Source organism: Salvelinus sp. IW2-2015, linkage group LG37, assembly GCF_002910315.2.
Source record: "Salvelinus sp. IW2-2015 linkage group LG37, ASM291031v2, whole genome shotgun sequence".
Lineage (NCBI taxonomy): Eukaryota > Metazoa > Chordata > Actinopteri > Salmoniformes > Salmonidae > Salvelinus > Salvelinus sp. IW2-2015.
In genome coordinates, this window is record NC_036876.1 from 1,529,207 (window position 1) to 1,551,160 (window position 21,954).

Genomic DNA, 21,954 nt, shown 5'->3' on the forward strand with positions numbered 1-21,954 from the left:
TGTTGTTTTCCATATTCTTTATTAATGTATTATACATTCATTATTTCAGGAGTTTATTGTGTGACATTGAACACCTATTTTTGTTTTAAAACATGAAATGTTGATTTGTGAAAAATACAAGATCTTATTTGGTATCTGGATGTAGGTCTATTGATTACTAGGATTGAGAGAAACAATTAGCTTCTACTGGCTAATAAGTAGTTGTTTTGACAAGTTTGGTAATGATCCGTCACATTAAAAATACTATCTTGGTCATTGGAAAGATAATAATGTTTACAATGACCAAGAATACAAGCTAGTTAGCCAGAGATACACAATATATTGACCCAGTGAAGCCTGTAGTTAGTTGTCCAGTGTAACATCTAGTTGCACCATATTATCATTACAGATATTTCTACCAACATGCTAGTTCAAACAGTCTGGGATATAAAGAGATTCTTTGATTTGTTTTTAAAAGAACTATGGCTATACAATATGAACATTAAAATATGATAAATGAATATGACAAAACGGAATACGTTAGTCTATACATCACTACAGCAAAGGATACTCAATTTACAAACAGTGAGTGTATACAGAATCAAAACAGAGATTTTAATGGATGTATACAGTTACATCTTAAACATTAGAAAACAGTACAACTACGAAAAAGGGGAAAACGTTACATCTCAAATCACTCAGATCAATTTGTGTGGGATATAAGAAGTAAAAGATTAAAGTAACTCAATCTTCACAAAGTTGATAATTGCTAAAGCTAAATATTTGCTCAAACCATGGAAGATAATCTGCATTGCACTTTACGCATCAGTTATTTTCTCCATGGTTGAATAAAACCACAGAGAGTTTGGGGGTTTTAGAGTACTAATAAAGGCGCAGGCAGTTGTAACCAAAGAAAGAACATAAAATGATATGGACTTGCCTGACAACTGCAATCTTATATAGATTCACTTTTCAGCTTGAGGAACGGGTGAGATTTTGAGTTCCTCTTCACAATCAATCAAAGGACCAAAGAACGGATAGAGTTTCTTGGTAAATGTTCCAGTGAAGGAGTGGATGTGGCATCTCTTCTCAACGTTGAAAAATACTATCTTCCCCTCCTCATAGTCCACTAACACCCCCAGCTTCACAGGTTTCAGTTCAATGGGAAGGACATTAAGAGGCTTTTCAACTGTTTTCAATACACCGTTTTCCAAACGTATGCTCCAGTAGCCATTCTCTGGAATCATTTGGATGTTTGAACCTCTCTTCTCTCGGTCCTGGGCGACTCCAACACTCCACTGAGTCTTCTCTCCCAGGTCAACCTCCCAGTAATGTTTACCTGTATCATATCCCTCCATTCCCAAGACGCACTGCTTTTCCTCAAATCTCTTCCCAGTGTCCCTTTCTCTCCGTAGGTCTCCAAACTTGACAGATTTATTATCGTTAGATAGAGTGAGTTTGGGGTTTGCAGTGTCAGGGTCCAGAGTCACATGCACTGAAAGAAATACATATTTGACTGTTGAAGAAAGCTATAACACTTGACTGTTGAAGAAAGCTATAACACTTGACTGTTGAAGAAAGCTATAACACTTGACTGTTGAAGATAAGCTATACCTTGACTTGTTGAAGAAAGCTATAACATCTTGCTGGTTGAAGAAAGCTATACACTTGACTGTTGAGAAAGCTATAACACTTGACTGTTGAAGAAAGCTATAACACTTGACTGTTGAAGAAAGCTATAACACTTGACTGTTGAAGAAAGCTATAACACTTGACTGTTGAAATGAACCTGGTGTGTGCTAGACATTTGCCCAAAAGTAATACATGTAGTAAATATGTAAGTTGTCTCTTCAAATACATTGTGTGTGTGTGTGTGTGTGTGTCACCTGCATGATGAGACACCATTAAGGTCCAAACTGTATAGAAAGAGGTAATTCATGTTTTACATAATGGGTCTCATGAACAAAACTATATGGGATATAATGGGAAATAATCAAATGATTTCACATTGACTTGKGAAAAGAGCATATAGTTACCGGTGTCTGGAATTGTTCCAGCTATTCCTGTGTTGATACAAAATGACTTTTTTACTGTACATTATTCTGCATTTGATATTAATGAACCAAATAATGTCACATATATGTATAGCACGATATACATACCAAATAACTGATCTTTTTTGGTGAGTTCTGTAAAAGGAACATCGTTAATCTTTCTGAGAAAATCCATATGAAACCATACAAAGATTGAGTTAAACCGAGCTTAATACTTCATATATTCACATTGTGGAATCATTTTAGATACCGTTATTCTTCTTTTTTAGTTCTGCTTTGACTTCATCTGTAATGATGAACAGTAAAGAAGAAAAAACATTCTGTTAAACTTTTGGATTTTGAATACTACAAATCTGTTATTTCATGAAATTAATTATTGATGCGTTAAATAAGTGAGTTAATGAAAGTAAACATATTTGATCTTACTAATAGGCTTCAGTTTCTCCTGAATATCTGGAAGTTGAAAACATATCTCTTAAATTCAATGATCTGTGAAACCCTTATCATGTGAATAGAGATGTTCAAGAGAAATACTAAATTCGTTCTTATTAAAATAGAAAGAGAGACCAACCTCTTTTCTGATGCATGACAAAGAGCACTGATGCAGTGATACACACCAGTGCCAGAAACACAGGAATCACAAACGCAGAGATGTAGACGCGGTCAGGCAGACTGCTGAGGTAGAACTCCTCTGTAACAAGATACAATCAGGGTCAGAGGTCCGTTTTGGGTGCAATTTCCTAAATCTCTTTAGAAAATACTTAAAAAATACTCTAGTTTAACATTACCCAACTATACTGAACAAAATATAAATGCAACATGCAACAATTTCAATGATTTTACTGAGTTTCAGTTCATATGAGGAAATCAGTCAATTGAAATAATGCTCACAAACAGGGATGTACATAGATTTGTGCACAGAATTTGAGAGAAATAAGCTTTTTGTGCGCATGGAAAATGTATTTTTATTTCAGCTCATGAAACATGGGACCAACACTTTACATGTTGTATTTATATTCATGTTCAATGTATATGGATCATGATTGATGATTGGGTTTAGAAACATTCATGTCACCCTGGTGATGTTCCTTGGTTTAGGAATCATGCTTCATGTTCTGGTTTAAACTTGCCGGTTTTTACAGACGTTAATAACTGTAGATACTTCACTCTAAAATAAAAGTTTGTCAAATGTTTTCAGAACTCAAAAGTGGTCTAATGCTGTGGTAACTCCACGTCCTAGCAAACGTCTGCATAGGAAGCTGCTTGACCCACAGTCTGCAATAATGCAATTAGGCAATGCCTATTTTTCACATTCATTTGGTATTGCGGGTATATATCTACATAACAGATGACCTGGAATGATTGACTCATTGTGAAATTAGACACATTTTGAGGTCTGCAGTGACATGAGTTATATATCACTTTAACATCTGACTGAAGCTCAGATCTCCACAGACCCAGTTGTTCCCATGAGTATGGATCTAATGCTACTTGGCAATGGCCCTACAAAAAGTAATGAGAAAACCCTGTACACAGCAGTACATCTAGATCATGAAAATGGAACCAAAGTCAAGATCGATCCTATGTCATATCAACAGTAGTTTCCATTTTTTACACTTGTTTGTGGCTACTTGGCCCTACATTGTAGTGCCTAAACTCACCAGTCATCTGCAGTGATGTAGACTCCATCTTGGTTCCCCGGTCCTTTGACATTACCACACATGTGACCCCCTCCAGTTGGTCCATCCCTACTCTCATGTGACTGGTGATGGAGTACAGGACACCCCCCTCCTTCTGTTTGGGTCTCTCTGTCTCTGCTGAGGTGATCTCCTTCCCACTGCTGTCTGTCCACAGCATGTGAGGCTCTGGGAACCAGTTCTCTGAGCTGCAGCTGAGCTGGATGAACACTCTGTGGTGCTTCATCATGGAGATCCTGGGGACACTGCCCTGCTCTGATAACCAAGGGTGGAATTACTGTATATACATCAGGAAGATATTCCAAAAATGATTTTATGTGGCTCTGCCAAGGCTAGTCTAGATCAAAGAGTTGTCAACAGACAAAACGAGAAAGTTCCTGCGTAGCTTCTGATTATCCTGAACTGCCTAATTTTAAACATCTACTGTCAGTTGTTGTCTTCTCTAAGATTCAGCATGTCAACATCTTCAGGAAAAACTCAAAGACGAATCAGATCTCTTTTACCAATTCTGTCTAAATTTGGTAAGACACCATTGACAATAGAGTTCCACAGTATGAGTCATTATACCCATAAAACCTAGCGATTAAACAGGCAAAGGGTTCTAATTGTTATTCCACCATACATTTTCCCCCTAGGGGATTTTAGAAACACTTAAAATAAGGGCTGTGTTTCCTGTAGGCTTACCCTGGCATGACGTTTTGATAACAAGGTGACTTTTATCAATGTATTTACATGTATTTACCAATAACAAATTAAATGCTACTTAGCTGCTAATGTGGCTATCATAACGAATTACAAATGCCATGATGATCTGGACGACACTGACGAATTGGGCCAAAGGTAAGAATCTCTGGATTAACTATCTAATGTTAGTTAAATGTACTAATAAATTGGTAACATTTCTTTAAAATGTATTCTTTGAACTGTCTCGGGCAAGTTTTAAATTGACACAATACCTGTTAGCAAAAGGTGTCAGCTAGAGATGACTTGCCGGAGCTTGCAGGGATTTGTAGTCTTGCATGAGGTCTACTTTGATCCCAATTAGCATTTTTGAATCTGAGATTAAATAGAGCCGAATATATTGATAAAAGTCACCTTTCCCGAAAGAGATTTCATTGTAAATCAAATTGTTATACCAGGGTTAGTCTACACAAAACACATCCCTTAATTTAAGTGTTTCTAAAAATCCCCTTAGGGAAAAATGAATGGTGGAAAAACGATTGGAACCTATTCCCTGTTTTACCGCTAGGTTTTATGGGTATTATTACACCACCACTGTGGGTCTCCATTGGATAATTGTTAGGCTCTTGATAAGCTTTGGTTACTTGTAACTTGTAGCACAACGGCTGGTTCCTGGATCCAATCCAAGTGGCTGGCTTGACATTTGTAGCGTCCCATATCTGACACCTTGACATTCTTCAACAGCAGCGATATGTTGCCTCTCTCCAGCTCCTGGGTGAACAGACTTACTCTGCCCTTATAGCCCTTTCCCTCTTCCCCCGTTCTGCTCTTATACAAATACAGGGGGTTAGTGAATTCTCCCTCCTTAAACCACCTGATATCCATGGCAACAGCACTACTTTGAGGAGAGAGATGACAGGGAAGGATGATGTCATCACCAGCAGAGGCAACTACAGGGTCAGGAGGGACTATGAGGCTGAGGTCTGGAGGGAGAGAGGAGGAGAGGAGAAAGTGTTACAGAAGGTAGGAAGTATGGGGTGTGAAGGTCACAAAGATAAGAGCGGCTCATATTGATCACAAAGGCAGTTACATCTTTACAGTTCTCTTTTACCAGTGCTAAACCATCAGTGCCCTGAATATAATTGGATCCCTTGATAAAGATGAGCAAAAAGACTGAATAAAATAAATAATACAAATAGTGATCTACAGATGCAGGACCTTAATTTGATCACTCTTTTGTTACAATAATTGTCCCGCAATGCAGGAAATGCAAACTTATAGTTAATTTGAGTTGAAAAAAAATGCTTCTAAAGTTTGTAATTTCCACTTTGAAGCTTCAAACTTGATTTGCCCTAACAAAAAATGTATCACCCTCCACAAAATTGTTAATAAATTATAATCAACATAATAATTCACATTTCCTTCTGCTGCACAATAGTATTTTCCTATTGTAGGAAGCTGGCTCTAATTAAGATCCTAAATCTGTATATTGTAAGCAAAAAAAGTACAATTACTTAATACTAATACATTAGCTCAGAGAAATAGTAAGTAATATATACAGTATTTTTCTATATGAGATGGAAAAAGAGGTCTTTGTCATGTGAAAATCTATAACAAAGTCCACACAATAGGCAAATAATGATGACAAGATTAAAACAAATAAATGACAACTGTTAATGAGTAACTTCTGAGTCTGAGTAGCAGTATTTTTGTGTATTAACCAATAACAGGACGCTGGTATCAGGACAACTGAGGTACAGACTTGTTCAACGTTAAACCAAATACTAATTTCACATCTAATGTCTATTCTACATAAGCCTTTCTCTAAATGACTCTGCTGCACTGTTATTTCGAAGGCCAAACTCACTGCTGGTGTAAGTCCTCTATTTTTGTGTGATATGACCATAGCACTGGTTCCAATCCAAGTGCCAATGCAGTTTAGCATTTAACTCCAGGCGGTGCTATGGTTAGATTACATAAAAATAGAACTCTTTGGCAATGCACACCAGCGGTTGGTTTGGTCTTTGAAAGAACAATGGATATAAAGGAAATACGTAATCCTTAAAATAAAATATTGTGGTGGATCTTTGATGTTATGGGGCTATTTTGCTTCCATTGCTCGTTGGGCACTTGTTAAGATCAACGTCATCATTAACTTTACAAAGTACCAGGACATTTTTGCTAAAAACCTGGTTGCTGAAACTTGACCGCAAGTGGATCTTCCAGCAAGACAATAACCCCAAGCACACATCAAAATCTACAAAGAAATTGTTAATTGAACACAAAATTTACATTTTGCAATAGCCATCCCAGTTTTTGGACATGTATGCCATTGAAAACCAGTGGTTTGAATAGAAGAGAGCAGGCCATAAACGCAGACAAAGGATACCTTACAAAATAACCACATGAATTTCACGTGTGATCACGTGATTTTATGTGAAGTTAATATGATAACATGTGACAACATTTGAAGCAACGTGATAACATGAAACTACACGTGACAACATGTGAGAACATTACATGTTCATTACAATGCTTAGAACATTGTGTCATGGTCCACTGGAGGTTTTTGTCTAGGTGCGGTGAAAATACGTTAAATCTAAAACAAGTTACTGTATTTTTACAGCTAAGTTAAGGTGTTGATGGACATTAAGCTGGGGTATGCTGATTACTTGGGACAACCTCACTTGGGACTGACAACCTCTTGGTTGATAACTACCTGAAGTTCCTGCTGCGCCACCAGGTCTGTGTATATAAAGTAGATTGGCTATGCATATATTGCCAAGAATACCTTTTTGAACTTTGCCTAAAGTGGATGGGTGTCACTTGCTGATTGGCAGCAATCTGTAGCAGTGGCAGCCTATCAGAAGATTGCAGGTGTAGCTTATTGTGGGCGTGGCTTTCAGTTATGTATTTTTGGTGTCCCGTAAGAGGGAATGTCATCCCAGTTAATGTAGTCTTTTTTAGTCCTCTTAGCTAGTCACCATGTCATTGTTACTGTGAATTGTACAATAACCCACTTGTAGCAAGGTAACAGTAGTGATGCTACGGTTGGAACCTGCGTCGACAACGCTAAGCAGTTTATTTTGAAGCAGTGTGCCGATGGATGTATCACTTTAACAGAAGCACATGATCAATCCAAAGCTTTGTTTCGTTGATCAAACACCTGATTGGTTTGGTATTGGTTTCGGTAGACGTGCACGTGCTACGGCATGTGCAACATCATCTATAGTAATTTGGCTATTCTAAATTATTTTCACCAGCAGATTCCACTAGTGTACATCAAAGCCTCTTGTAGTGACCCTATTTTCAACACAATAGGCTGGAAATTCTCAAAGCTTCTTTTTTTCACTGTTGAGCGTGAAAAACCCAGCAGCGTTGCAGTTCTTGACACACACCACCTACTACCATAGCCTGTACAAATGCACTTAAATCTTTTGTCTTGCCCATTCGCCCTCTGAATGGCACACACACACAAACCATGTCTCAATTGTCTCAAGGCTTAAAAATCTTTCCTAACCTGTCTCTTCTCCTTCATTTACACTGATTGAAGTGGATTTAACAAATTACATCAATAAGGGATCATAGTGTTCACCTGGATTCATCAGGTCAGTCTATGTTTTAATGTTTTGTACACTCAGTGCATTTATGTTTTTAATCACTGAGAACACAATATAGTTCAGTATTTCCTCAACATCCGGCGCCGAAACGAGATGGCCGCCTCGCTTCGCGTTCCTTGGAAAATATGCAGTATTTTGTTTTTTTATGTGTTATTTCTTACATCGGTACCCCAGGTAATCTTAGGTTTCATTACATACAGTCGGGAGGAACTACTGAATATACGATTAACGTCAACTCATCATCGTTCCTACCAGGAATATGACTTTCCMGAAACGGATCCAGTGTTTTGCCTTCCACCCAATACAATGGATCTGATCCCAGCCGGCGACCCTGTGCGACGCCGTAAAAGGGGCAAACGAGCTACGGTCTCCTGGCCAGGCTTCGGAGACGGGCACATCGCGCTCCTACTCCTAGCATACTACTCGCCAATGTCCAGTCTCTTGACAATAAGGTTGATGAAATCCGAGCACGGGTAGCATTCCAGAGAGACTCAGGGATTGCAACGTGCTCTGCTTCACGGGAAACATGGCTAACTCAAGAGACGCTAACGGAGTCGGTTGCAGCCAGCTGGTTTCTTCATGCATCGCGCCGACAGAAACAAACATCTTTCTGGTAAGAAGAGGGCGGGGGTATGCCTTATGATTAACGAGACGTGGTGTGATCATCATAACAACACACAGGAATCAAGTCATTCTGTTCACCTGATCTAGAACTCCTCACATAAAATGTCGACCGCATTATCTACCAAGGGAATTCTCTTCAATCATAATCACAGCCGTATATATTCCCCCCCAAGCAGACACATCGAAGGCCCTGAACGAACTTTATCGACTCTTTGTATAACTGAAACCACACACCCTGAGGCTGCATTCATCGTAGCTGGGGATTTTAACAAGGCTAATCTAAAACAAAACTCCCTAAATTCTATCAGCATATCGATTGTGCTACCAGGGCTGGAAAAACCCTAGATCATTGTTATACTAATTTCCCGCGACGCATATAAGGCCCTCCCCCGCCCCCCTTTCGGAAAGCTGACCACGACTCCATTTTTGTTGATTCCAGCCCACAAACAGAAACATAAAAACAACAAGCTCCCGCGCTCAGGTCTGTTCAACGCTGGTCCGACCAATCTGCATTCCACGCTTCACAGACTGCTTCGATCACGCGGATTGGAATATGTTCGCATTGCGTCCAACAACAATATTGACGACATATGCTTGATTCGGTGAGCGAGTTCATTAGGAGCATTGACGATGTCGTACCCACAGCAACGATTAAAACATTCCCAAACCAAGAAACCGTGGATTGACGCAGCATTCGCGTGAAACTGAAAGCGCAACCACTGCTTTTAACCAGGGCAAGGTGACCGGAAGCATGACCGAATACAAACAGTGTAAGCCATTCTCTCCGCAGGCATAACAACAGGCCTAAGTCCAGTACAGAGACAAAATCGAGTCGCGACAATTCAACAGCTCAGACACAAGAGGTAGTTGCTGGCAGGGCTCTACAGTCAATCACCGATTACAAAAAGAGATTGTTTATTACTGTATAAAATTTGATTGATTTGATTTGATTTTCCTGACAACCACACTCCGAGGCCCTCACCTCCTCCCTCGCTCCGAAGGCCGTCTCGTCGTTGTTGGTAATCAAGCCTACCACTGTAGTGTCATCGCAAAACTTGATGATTGAGTTGGAGGCGTGCATGGCCAGCGCCAGTCGTGGGGTGAACAGGGAGTTACAGGAGAGGGCTCAGAACGCAACCCTTGTGGGCCCCAGTGTTGAGGATCAGACGGCGGCGGGTGGAGATGTTGTTCACTACCCTCCACCTGGTGGGGGCCCGTCAGAAGTGCCAGGAACCCAGTTGCCACAGGAGCGGTCGAGACCCAGGGTCTCGAGCTTGATGACGAGTTTTGAGGTACTATGGTGTTAAATGCTGAGCGTAATCGATGAACAGCATTCTCACATGGGTGTTCCTCTGTTTCAGATGGTTAGGGCAGTGTGCAGTGCTGGTTGCGAGTTGCGTCCCACGTATATACATTGCGCTGTCCTTGTGGACCTATGTGGGCTCGTCTGTCAAAGCATAAGACAAATTGGAGTGGGTCTACGGGTGTCCGGGTAGTGGGTGGAGGTGTATGTATGTCTCCTTGAGATCTAGTCTCTGCAAAGGACTCATGATGGCGAGTGAAGCTGGGATAAGTCGCACGGGAGGGCAAGGTAGTCGATTTTAGCTCAGTACCTTAGCTTTCTTGGGTACAGGATACAATGAGTGGCCCTCTTGACACACAGCCAGCTGTCTGGCGAACAGCAGACTGCGATAAGGAACTGCTGAATATGTCCGAACACACCAGCCAGCTCGGTCTGCGCCATGCATCTGAGGACGCCGAATGGAACTGCCGTCTGGGCCTGCAGCCTTCGCGAGGGTTAACACGTTTAAATGTTTTACTCACCTCGGCTGCAGTGAAGGAGAGCCCGCAGGTTTTGGTAGGGGCCGTGTCAGTGGCACTGTATTGTCCTCAAAGCGGGCAAAAAAGTTGTTTAGCCTGTCTGGGAGCAAGACATCCTGGTCCGCACGGGGCTGGTTTTCTTTTTGTAATCCGTGATTGACTGTAGACCCTGCCAAATAACCTCACACTCAACGTCAACAAAACAAAGGAGATGATTGTGGACTTCAGGAAACAGCAGAGGGAGCACCCCCTATCCACATCGACGGGTCAGTAGTGGAGAGGTGGAAAGTTTTAAGTTCCTCGGTGTACACATCACGGACAAACTGAATTGGTCCACCCACACAGACAGCGTGGTGAAAAAGGCGCAGCCAGCGCCTCTTCAACCTCAGGAGGCTGAAGAAATTCAGCTTGTCACCAAAAGCACTCACAAACTTCTACAGATGCACAATCGAGAGCATCCTGTCGGGCTGTATCACCGCCTGGTACGGCAACTGCTCCGCCCACGACCGTAAGGCTCTCCAGAGGGTAGTGAGGTCTGCAGAACGCGTCACCGGGCAAACTACCTGCCCTCCAGGACACCTACACCACCCGATTCACAGGAAGGCCATAAAGATCATCAAGGACAACAACCACCCAAGCCACTGCCTGTTCACCCGCTATCATCCAGAAGGCGAGGTCAGTACAGGTGCATCAAAGCAGGGACCGAGAGACTGAAAAACAGCTTCTATCTCAAGGCCATCAGACTGTTAAACAGCCACCACTAACATTTAGCGGCCGCTGCCAACATACTGACTCAACTCCAGCCACTTTAAAAAATGGGAATTGATGGAAATTATGTAAAAATGTACCACTAGCCACTTTAAACAATGCCACTTAATATAATGTTTACATACCCTACATTACCCATCTCATATGTATATACTGTACTCTATATCATCTACTGCATCTTTCCATCTTTATGTAATACATGTACCACTAGCCACTTTAAACTATGCCACTTTATGTTTACATACCCTACAGTACTCATCTCATAGGTATATACCGTACTCTATACCATCTACTTGCATCTTGCCTATGCCGTTCTGTACCACCACTCATTCATATATCTTTATGTACATATTCTTTATCCCTTTACACTTGTGTGTGTATAAGGTAGTAGTTGTGGAATTGTTAGGTTAGATTACTTGTTGGTTATTACTGCATTGTCGGAACTAGAAGCACAAGCATTTCGCTACACTCGCATTAACATCTGCTAACCATGTGTATGTGACTAATAAAATTTGATTTGATTTGATTTGATTTATTTGTATTAATTAGTTTATAGTCTTTTTTGCTAATTTATATTAAGGGATGCAATCAATCTGTACCCCATTGGAGGCCTTTTTTCAATCAGAAAGTAATTTTTAGCCATATCAAATAAATTCAGATAAAAAAAAAAAAATGTAATCAAAGTTTAATGTCACTACATATTTTACATACTTGGCCCTCGTGGGAATTTAACCCACAACCCTGGCATTGCAAGCACCATGTTCTACTAACTGAGCCACACGGAACCCCAAAACATCACAATCAATGAAAACCCCAAACTGAGCTTCACTTTCAAGCATTATGTAAAGAAAAAAGGTTTTATCCAATTCACAAATCAACAACAGACAGGATATTCTATTGTATATGTTGTCAGAAACAGCGAAATAATTGGAAATAAAAGTTAACATCATTTTTTACATGTCTGAACTAACACAGTATATGCTTGTAATATTTATTACCTGCAACAGATGAAGTGGCATCGAAGACGACGAGAAAAGTTAGCAAACAGACTTTGTGAATCAAAGGTTCCATTACGCATCTGTCAGGGAAACAAACCAGGTTCTGTTAATCATTGCATTTGCCAAGTCATAACATAATATATCCCGTCGCATTATACCATTTGTTTGTTTTTAATTCACAATCCCATCTGACTAATGTTTGCTTATAAAAAATAAATAATAATTCAAATATTGTGTTTACTTTCATGACAGTTGAAGCACAGAAACTAATAGAAGTGAAGCAATGTGTTTTAGTTCAATGCCAAGACTAAAGGTATGGTCAAAATATACAATGGAAATATGTAACGGACACCTAAAAAAATCCACCATTAGATTTTCATTACACGCCAACTTTTTTGAAACAGAAAATACCTATTTATAAAATGTTTTAGCCATTAATTCACTAGAGCCTCTTACCTGACTGCTGGCACCAGGAAAGTATACCGGAGAGTCAGTTGTAGATATGAGAACACTTTCATTTTCCATCAATGACTGTAACACACACCCACTTGGACATTTAGGAGGGAAAACACATTTCAAAAGATAGAATATAGTATGGTTTTCATTTATTGTTAAAGCTGTCTTAACATGTACATAGGTATTAATATTCTTTAGATTAATTTATCATGTATGTTAAAGTATAACGTATTCATATTGTAGCTCCCAGATGTATGGTAAACAAGCCCCCTCTACAGGCTGCTGCAGGGGTCATGTGAGAGCAGTTCATGTTCAGATTCTCTAATACACCAGTTTGTTACAATGTGTGGTTATCCTGCTGTGAATGTTGTAATTGTTAGTTAAACATGAAGCCAGGTTAAAATATATTTTGGCAATTAATCTAGTGACTGTTGTTGGAATATTTCATTATAGTATATTTTTTAATTCCATCATGCCAAAGTATATATAGGTGGATATTAATCATTCATCTCATTGTCAAAAACAGCTCGAGAGAAAACAAAAAAGGTTTTCATAATATATACAGTATCAGTAAAAGTTTGGACACACCTAATCATTCTAAGATTCTATTCTTAATTTTTTTACTATTTTCTTTGATCTAGAATAATAGTGAAGACATCAATACTTTGAAATAACACAAAAAAAACCTTGAATGAGTTGGTGTGTCCAAATGTTTTGACTGGTACTATGTACAGTATATACACTGAACAATAATATGAACGCAACATTCAACAATTTGAAAGAATTTACTAAGTTACAGTTCTTATAAGGAAGTCACTCAATTGAAATAAATTAACTAGGCCTTCATCTATGGATTTCACATGACTGGGAATACAGATATGCATCTGTTGGTCACAAATACCAACAACAACAAGAAAGTAGGGACATGGATTAGAAATCCAGTCAGTAACTAGTGTGAACACCATTTGCCTCATGCAGCGCAACACATCTCCTTCGCATCTCCTTCGAGTTGATCAGGCTGTTGATTGTGGCCTGTGGAATGTTTTCCCATTTCTCTTCAATGGCTGTGCGAAGTTGCTGTATATATCCGCGGGGAACTGGAACACACTATCGTACACGTCGATCAAGAACATCACAAACATGCTCCAATGGGTGACATGTCTGGTGAGTATGCAGGCCATGGAAGAACTGGGACATTTTCATCTTTCAGGAAATGTGTCCAGATCCTTGCAGTATGGGGCTGTGCATTGTCATGCTGAAACATGAGGTGATGGCGACGGATGAATGGCATGATAAATAGACCTCAGCATCTCGTCACGGTATCTCTGTGCATTCAAGTTGCCATCAATAAAATGCAATTGTGTTTGTTGTCCGTAGCTTATGTCTGCCCATACCATAACCCCACCGCCACTATCGGGCACACACACAATCCCATACACGCTGTCTGCCATCTGCCCGGGACAGTTGAAATCAGGGTTCATCAGTGAAGAGAACACTTCTCCAGCGTGCCAGTGGCCATCGAAGGTGAGCATTCGCCCACTGAAGTCGGTTACAATGCCGAACTGCAGTCAGGTGAAGAACCTGGTGAGGATGACGAGTATGCAGATAAGTTTGCCAATTGCACACTCCCTCAAAATAGGGATAACTGTGGCATTGTGTTGTGTGACAAAACTGCACATTTTAGAGTGGCCTTTTTTGTCCCCAGCACAAGGTGCACCTGTGTAATGATCATGCTTTTTAATCAGCTTCTTGATATGCCACACCTGTCAGGTGGATGGATTATGTTGGTAAAGGAGAAATGCTCACTAACAGGGATGTAAACCAATGTGTGCACAACATTTGAGGGAAATAAGCTTTGTGAATATCTAACATTTCAGCTCATTAAACATGGGACCAACACTTTACATGTTACATTTATATTTTTGTTCAGTATATGTACAACTATATACAGTTGCTGCCAAATATATTAGTACTATATTAGCATTTCTCTTAAATAATTCCCTGTTTCTTCTAAAATACTATTTATGTGTAAATTGAAAAATAAATTTGGTCTTCAGACATAGTTCTTGGATTTTCAGCATTTCAGAAGCAATGTAGGTTTTTGAAACTGAAGTTTATAATTTTGATTTATAATAGGGAAATTATTAGCACCCAAGACTCCACACAGATTTTGGCCAAGTATAATATGATGACCACACCACCCACGTTGCTTGTGCGAGCGTTGCAAAATAAATGTACACACGTTATTCACATATTTCATCCAAACTGCTTGCGCGCGTCAACGAGCGTCTACATAGCCAGGCGCTAACATAGAACTTGGTTTTATTTTTGATGCATGATGCTCTGCAAGCCCCGCGTCTCTCATCTGCTCATTGGTTTTTATGMGCATATACCCACGTGGGTGATCGAAAGATGAACTGAGGTCCCTACTCCGGTCCAGTTGGTGGCCGTAATGAACCTTAACGTTGGTTGCCAAMCGMCATTTAAAATCTACAGAAGAAGAAGACTGAAGGAGGATAGATTACTAGAAACTAACTAGGTTTCCCTTTTTATCTGTGGATTAATTGTTGGCGTAGAGAACAACAATTATTTWGTGTGACTCAAAATGGGTCAAAATTCTACAAAGATCATGAAAAAAAGGACCTTGTGCATTTCAGGTAAAATAACAACACAAGGTTTATATCCCAGGACAAATKAACTAGCAACAGCAAGCTAGMTAGCTAAATGTCCATGAATGTTTCATGTGTTTCGACCTGTCCCAAAATTAATATAGTTGCTTCAGAGTTCATTTTGATATTTCAAACTGTGAGTCCCGATTTCCTCTGGTGTGGATGGACACAACCAACATGCGCGCAATGGCGTGCCCGGTCTAGCCAGCGTTTAAGCTCTTGGGTGCTATTTTTTTGTCCATGCAATTTGTTTTTAATTTCTAAATTAAAATTGTAAACTTAAGTTTTAAAAAACTGCTTAAAATAGTTTCTGTAATGATGTTGAAAATATAACAATGTGGACCAAAATCTTTTTCAATTTCAACTTATTTGAGAAGAAATATAAATGTGCAAGGGTGTCAATTTATTTKGCCGTCACCGTATATAGCATAACTAGGTTTGCATTCAACAGTTGGGTTTTGAATGTATAGTGAGTGTATCGTTGTCTTAGTAGAACAACTCATTTATGTAAATTGTCTGCCTCAACACTCATAAATGTAAATCCAAAATTAGCATTGCGTTTATACTGTATAAAGGAATGGTATCATTTGATTGGTTAATGATTATCATAGCTTACTGAATTCCAAAATGCTTTTACATTCTCTGTCAGGTGTATCATGGGACCTTTGACCAAGGACGTCTATTCCTTAATTTCCTTAATTTGCCTCATCATCTTTTATCCCTGTTTATTGTGCTCCCGAGTGACGCAGCGGTCTAAGGCACTGCATGTCAGTGCTTGATGCGTCACCACAGACACTCTGGACTGAATCCAGGCTGTATCACAACCGGCCATGATTGGGAGTCCCATAGGGCGGGGCACATTTGTCCCAGCGTTGTGAGGGTTTGGCCGGTGTAGGCCATCATTGTAAGTAAGAATTTGTTCTTTGCTGACTTGCCTAGTTAAATAAATGTTTAAAATAATCTTATACAGCCTTGCCAAGGCTGTGACTAAGGTGGTAGTTCCAACTGATGTTAGGCCTACATTCCAGGCTGCGGACCATTATTGTGTCCTCTCTAATCTGCCTCAGTGTCTCCCCCACTGTTGAACATGTACAATGTTAAAATGAAGTGCTTTGTAATATAAAAACTAGAGGCGTGCCGGGTGGCGCAGTGGTCTAAGGCACTGCATCGCAGTGCTAGCTGTGCCATCAGAGATTCTGGGCCCAGTGTTGTCTTGGTTATGGAGGGTTTGGCAGACAGGAATATCCTTGTGTTATCGTGCACTAGCGACTCCTGTGGCGGGCCGGGTGCAGTGCACCCTGACCAGGTTGCCAGGTGTACTGTGTTTCCTCTGACACATTGGTGTGGCTGGGATCTGGGTTGGATGTGTGTTGTGTCAAGAAGCAGTGTGGCTTGGTTGGGTTGTTTTTCGGAGGATGCATGGCTCTTGACCTTTGCCTCTCCTGAGTCCTTACGGGAGTTGCAGTGATGAGACAAGACTGCAACTACTACCAATTGGATACCACTATAGCGGGATTTCTTATAAGCGTCCAGATTAGTGTCCCGCTTCTTGAACACGTCAGCTTAGCCTTTAGCTCGATGTGAATGTTGTCTGTAATCCATTTCTTCTGGTTGGGATATGTACGTACGGTCACTGTGGGACCGACGTCGTCGATGCACTKATTGATGAAGCTGATGACTAAGGTGGTATACTCCTCAATGCCATTGGATAAATCCCGGAACATATTCCAGTCTGTGGTTGCAAAACAGTCCTGTAGCGAAGCATCCTCGTCATCTGACCACTTCCGTATTGAGTGAGTCACTGGTACTTCCTGCTTTAGTTTTTGCTTGTAAGCCGGAATCAGGAGGATATAATTATGGTTAGATTTGCCAAATGGAGGGCGGGGGAGAGCTTTGTATGCATCTCTATGTGTGGAATAAAGGTCGTCTAGAGTTTTTCTTTTTTTAAATTTTTCTCTGGTTGCACATGTGACATGCTGGTTAAAATTTTGTAAAACTGATTTAAGTTTGCCTGCATTAAAGTCCCCCGCCACTTGGAGCGCCGCTTCTGGATGAGCATTTTCTTGTTTGCTTATGGCCTTATGAAGTTGGTTGAGAGCGGTCTTAGTGCCAGCATCGGTCTGTGGTGGTAAATAGATGGCTACGAATAATATAGATGAGAACTCTCTTGGTAGATAGTGTGGTCTACATCTTATCATAAGGTATTCTATCTCAGGCAAGCAATATCTCGAGTCTTCTTTAATATTAGACATTGTGTACCAGCTGTTATTAACTAAAAGACACACACCCCCACACCTAGCTTCTTCTCTGTTCTGCCGGTACATGTAAAATCTCGCCAGCTCTATATTATCCGCGTCGTCGTTTAGCCACGACTCAGTGAAACATAAGATATTACAGTTAATGTCCTGCTGGATAATCGTAATCGTAGGTCATCAATTTTATTTTCCAATGATTGTATGTTAGCCAGTAGAATGGATGACAGTGGGAATTTACTCACTCGCCTACGGATTCTCAGAAGGCAGCCTGACCTGCGCCCCTGTTCCCAGGAAAGCAGTGTATCCTTCTTGTCGTACTCATTGAAGGAAAAAGCTTCTTCCAGTTCATGGTGAGTAATTGTTGTTCTGATGCCCAGAAGTTATTTTCTATCATAATAGACTGTAACAGAAACATTATGTACACAGTAAGTAAAAAAATAAGTTATAAACAACGCAAAAAAACTAACAAAGTTAGTTGGTTAGGAGCATGTAAAACGTCAGCCATCCTCTTAGGTGCCAGTAGAGCTCCGAGACAGGATTGTGTCGAGGCACAGATCTGGAGAAGGGTACCAAAACATTCTGCAGCATTGAAGGTCCCCAAGAACACAGTGGCCTCCATTTTTAAGTGAAATAAGTGTGGAAGCACCAAGAAGGGAGGTGACCAAGAACCCGTTGGTCACTCTGATAGAGATCCAGAGTTCTTCTGTGGAGACTGGATAACCTTCCAGAAGAACAACCATCGCTGCAACACTCCACCAATCAGCCCTTTATGGTAGAGTGGCCAGACGGAAGAGACTCCTCAGTAAGGCACATGACAACCCACTTGGAATTTGCCAAAAGGCACCTAAAGGGCACGGACCATGAAAATAGTCAAATAGTCAAAAATAGGCAAATAGTCTGACTGGCCATTTGATTAGATGTTCAGGAGTCTCATGGCTTGGGGTAGAAGCTGTTTAGAAGCCTCTTGGACCTAGACTTGGCACTCCGGTACCGCTTGCCGTGCGGAGGCAGAGAGAACAGTCCTTGACTTAGGGCTAGGCGAAATGGCCAACATTTCATATCATGGTATTTTAAACATTTCTGACGGTATTTGACGGTATTTTATGTTTTTGAGTAATAAAAGTTCTAAATTTGCTTCATGAGTAGTGTGTGACCCTAGGGTGGCAACACATAAACTCATCAAAAAAAGAAACGTCCCTTTTTCAAAACCCTGTCTTTCAAATATAATCCATTAAATTCCAAATAATTTAACAGATCTTCATTGTAAAGGGTTTAAACAATTAATGAACATGCATCTGTGCAACGGTCATTAAGACAAGGTAGGCAATTAAGGTCACAGTTCTGAAAACTAAGGACACTAAAGAGGCCTATCTACTGACCTATCTACTGAAAAACACCAAAAGAAAGTTGCCCAGAGTCCCTGCTCATCTGTGTGAACGTGCCTTAGGCATGCTGCAAGGAGGCATGAGGACTGCAAATGTGGCATGGGCAATAAATTGCAATGTCCGTACTGTGAGACTCCTAAGACAGCGCTACAGGGAGACAGGATGGACAGCTGATTGTCCTCGCAGTGGCAGACCAAGTGTAACAACACCTGCACAGGATCGGTACATCCGAACATCACACCTGCGGCGGGACAGGTACAGGATGGCAACAACAACTGCCCGAGTTAGACCAGGACCAGACAGGACTGGCAAAAAGGGCTCGGTTTTGTCTCACCAGGGGGGACGGTCAGATTCGTGTTTATCGTTGAAGGAATGAGCGTTACACCAAGGCCGATACTCTGGAGCGGGATCCATTTGGAGGTGGAGGGTCATCATGATATGGGGCGGTGTGTCACAGCATTATCGGACTGAACTTGTTGTCAATGCAGGCAATCTCAATGCTGTACGTTAAGGGGAAGACATCCTCCTCCCTCATGTGGTACCCTACCTGCAGGCACATCCTGACTTGACCCTCCAGCATGAAAAAGCCACTAGCCATACTGCTCGTTCTGTGCGTGATTTCCTGCAAGACAGGAATGTCAGTGAAGTGCATGCATTTAATTTTACTTGCATTTAAGAGCAGTTTGAGACCACGGAAGGAGAGTTGTATGGCATTGAAGCTCGTCTGGAGGTTAGTTAACACAGTGTCCAAAGAAGGGCCAGAGGTATACAAAATGGTGTCGTCTGCATAGAGGTGGATCAGAGGATCACCAGCAGCAAGAGCGACATCATTGATGTATACAGAGAAGAGAGTCAATCAATCAATCAAGTTTATTTTATAAAGCCCTTCGTACATCAGCTAATATCTCGAAGTGCTGTACAGAAACCCAGCCTAAAACCCCAAACAGCAAGCAATGCAGGTGTAGAAGCACGGTGGCTAGGAAAAACTCCCTAGAAGTCTGAGAATTTATAGCACGACTTTTGATGCTCCTTGGTTGGGGTCTGAGCAGATTATTTGTTGCAAACGTAATAAAATGGTGGTCCGATAGTCCAGGATTATGAGGAAAAACATTAAGATCAACAACATTTATTCCATGGGACAAAACTAGGTCCAGAGTATGACTGTGGCAGTGAGTAGGTCCAGAGACATGTTGGACAAACCCACTGAGTCGATGATGGCTCTGAACGCCTTTTGGAGTGGGTCTGTGGACTTCTCCATATGAATATTAAAATCACCAAAAATTTGAATATGATCTGCTATGATACAAGGTCCGATAGGAATTCAGGGAACTCAGAGAGGAATGCTGTATATGGCCCAGGAGGCCTGTAAACAGTAGCTAATAAAGTGATTGAGTAGGCTGCATAGATTTCATGACTAGAAGCTCAAAAGACGAAAACGTATTTTTTTTTTTTTGTAAATTGAAATTTGCTATCGTAAATGTTAGCAACACCCCCGCCTTTGCGGGATGCACGGGGGATATGGTCACTAGTGTAACCAGGAGGTGAGGCCTCATTTAACACAGTAAATTCATCTGGCTTAAGCCATGTTTCAGTCAGGCAATCACATCAAAGATTATGATCAGTGATTAGTTCATTGACTATAACTGCCTTTGAAGTGAGGGATCTAACTTTAAGTAGCCCTATTTTGAGATGTGAGGTTTCACGATCTCTTTCACTAATGGCAGGAATGGAGGAGGTCTTTATCCTAATGAGATTGCTAAGGCGAACACCGCCATGTTTAGTTTTGCCCAACCTAGGTCGAGGCACAGACACAGTCTCAATGGGGATGGCTGAGCTGACTACACTGACTATGCTAGTGGCAGACTCCACTAAGCTGGCAGGTTGGCTAACAGCCTGCTGCCTGGCCTGCACCCTATTTCATTGTGGAGCAAGAGGAGTTAGAGCCCTGTCTATGTTGGTAGATAAGATGAGAGCACCCCTCCAGCTAGGATGGAGTCCGTCACTCCTCAGCAGGTCAGGCTTGGTCCTGTTTGTGGGTGAATCCCAGAAAGAGGGCCAATTATCTACAAATTCTATCTTTTGGGAGGGGCAGAAAACAGTTTTCAACCAGCGATTGAGTTGTGAGACTCTGCTGTAGAGCTCGTCACTCCCCCTAACTGGGAGGGGGCCAGAGACAATTACTCGATGCTGACACATCTTTCTAGCTGATTTACACGCTGAAGCTATGTTGCGCTTGGTGACCTCTGACTGTTTCATCCTAACATCGTTGGTGCGACTTGGATAACAATATCTCTATACTCTCTACACTCGCCAGTTTTAGCTTTAGCCAGCACCATCTTTTTCCAATCTTTGGGAATCTCAGACAATATGAAAGAGAGGTTGAACAGGCTAGTAATAGGGGTTGAAACAATTTCGGCAGATAATTTTAGAAAGAGAGGGTTCAGATTGTCTAGCCCAGCTGATTTGTAGGGGTCCAGATTTTGCAGCTGATGCTGACTGTTAGTTTTGATTTTGACCCCCCTTTGTTCAGGGACACATTATTCAATTTCTGTTAGTCAAATGTCTGTGGAACTTGTTCAGTTTCAGTTGTTGAATCTTGTTATGTTCATACAAATATTTGCACATGTTAAAGTTTGCTGAAATTAACGCAGTTGACAGTGAGAGGATGTTTCTTTTTTTGCTGAGTTAATTTTCTAAATTATTTCAATGGGTCATTCGCCATTCTGATTGTTTTCTACTGTTCAATTCAACTTCAACTTAAATCATTTCCTGCATTTCCATCAATTTCTGCATTTCCTGCAATCATTTGAGATCATCTCCACACTGCCACAACAAGGGTAAAAATACTATGCCTTATTTTTAACCAAAGGTTGCAATTGCGATTTAGATCAAAAGACTTAGGTGAACTTTCGGGATCATGGAAATAGAATGTTTATTATAATTGTGT

General features: G+C 40.9%; 1 protein-coding gene and 1 long non-coding RNA gene across 3 annotated transcripts in view; one reads left to right on the plus strand and one right to left on the minus strand.

Annotated features, from left to right (window-relative positions):
* On the minus strand, positions 1-12,803 carry LOC111960028 (butyrophilin subfamily 1 member A1). Of its 2 annotated transcripts, XM_023981895.2 has the most exons (11): positions 12,699-12,803; positions 12,243-12,322; positions 5,056-5,394; positions 3,695-3,985; positions 2,605-2,724; positions 2,460-2,486; positions 2,284-2,319; positions 2,142-2,168; positions 2,016-2,042; positions 1,866-1,895; positions 1-1,474 (listed from the first exon to the last, which is right to left on the minus strand). In XM_023981895.2, the coding sequence occupies exons 1-11, from the start codon at positions 12,758-12,760 to the stop codon at positions 945-947; spliced, it is 1,569 nt and encodes a 522-aa protein (XP_023837663.1). In that variant the 5' UTR covers positions 12,761-12,803; the 3' UTR covers positions 1-944. The 2 variants fall into 2 exon arrangements, with proteins under 2 accessions (XP_023837663.1, XP_023837664.1); XM_023981896.2 differs by lacking the exons at positions 1,866-1,895; positions 2,016-2,042.
* Positions 7,233-21,954, plus strand: part of LOC139023843 (uncharacterized) — a 21,771-nt gene continuing 7,049 nt past the window's right edge. The window contains exon 1 of the long non-coding RNA XR_011475028.1: positions 7,233-8,019. This is a non-coding gene — a long non-coding RNA (uncharacterized lncRNA). The remainder of the gene's footprint in view (positions 8,020-21,954) is intronic.

What these genes read in the sequence shown, in the direction of transcription:
- LOC111960028 (XM_023981895.2), bottom strand. Translation starts at nt 12,760, where the DNA reads ATGAAAGTGTTCTCATATCTACAACTGACTCTCCGGTATACTTTCCTG. An exon ending in TGCCACTTCATCTGTTGCAG is followed by an intron (nt 5,395 to 12,242) that starts GTAATAAATATT and finishes CTCTCCCTCCAG; the next exon opens with ACCTCAGCCTCATAGTCCCT. An exon ending in TACATCACTGCAGATGACTG is followed by an intron (nt 2,725 to 3,694) that starts GTGAGTTTAGGC and finishes ATCTTGTTACAG; the next exon opens with AGGAGTTCTACCTCAGCAGT.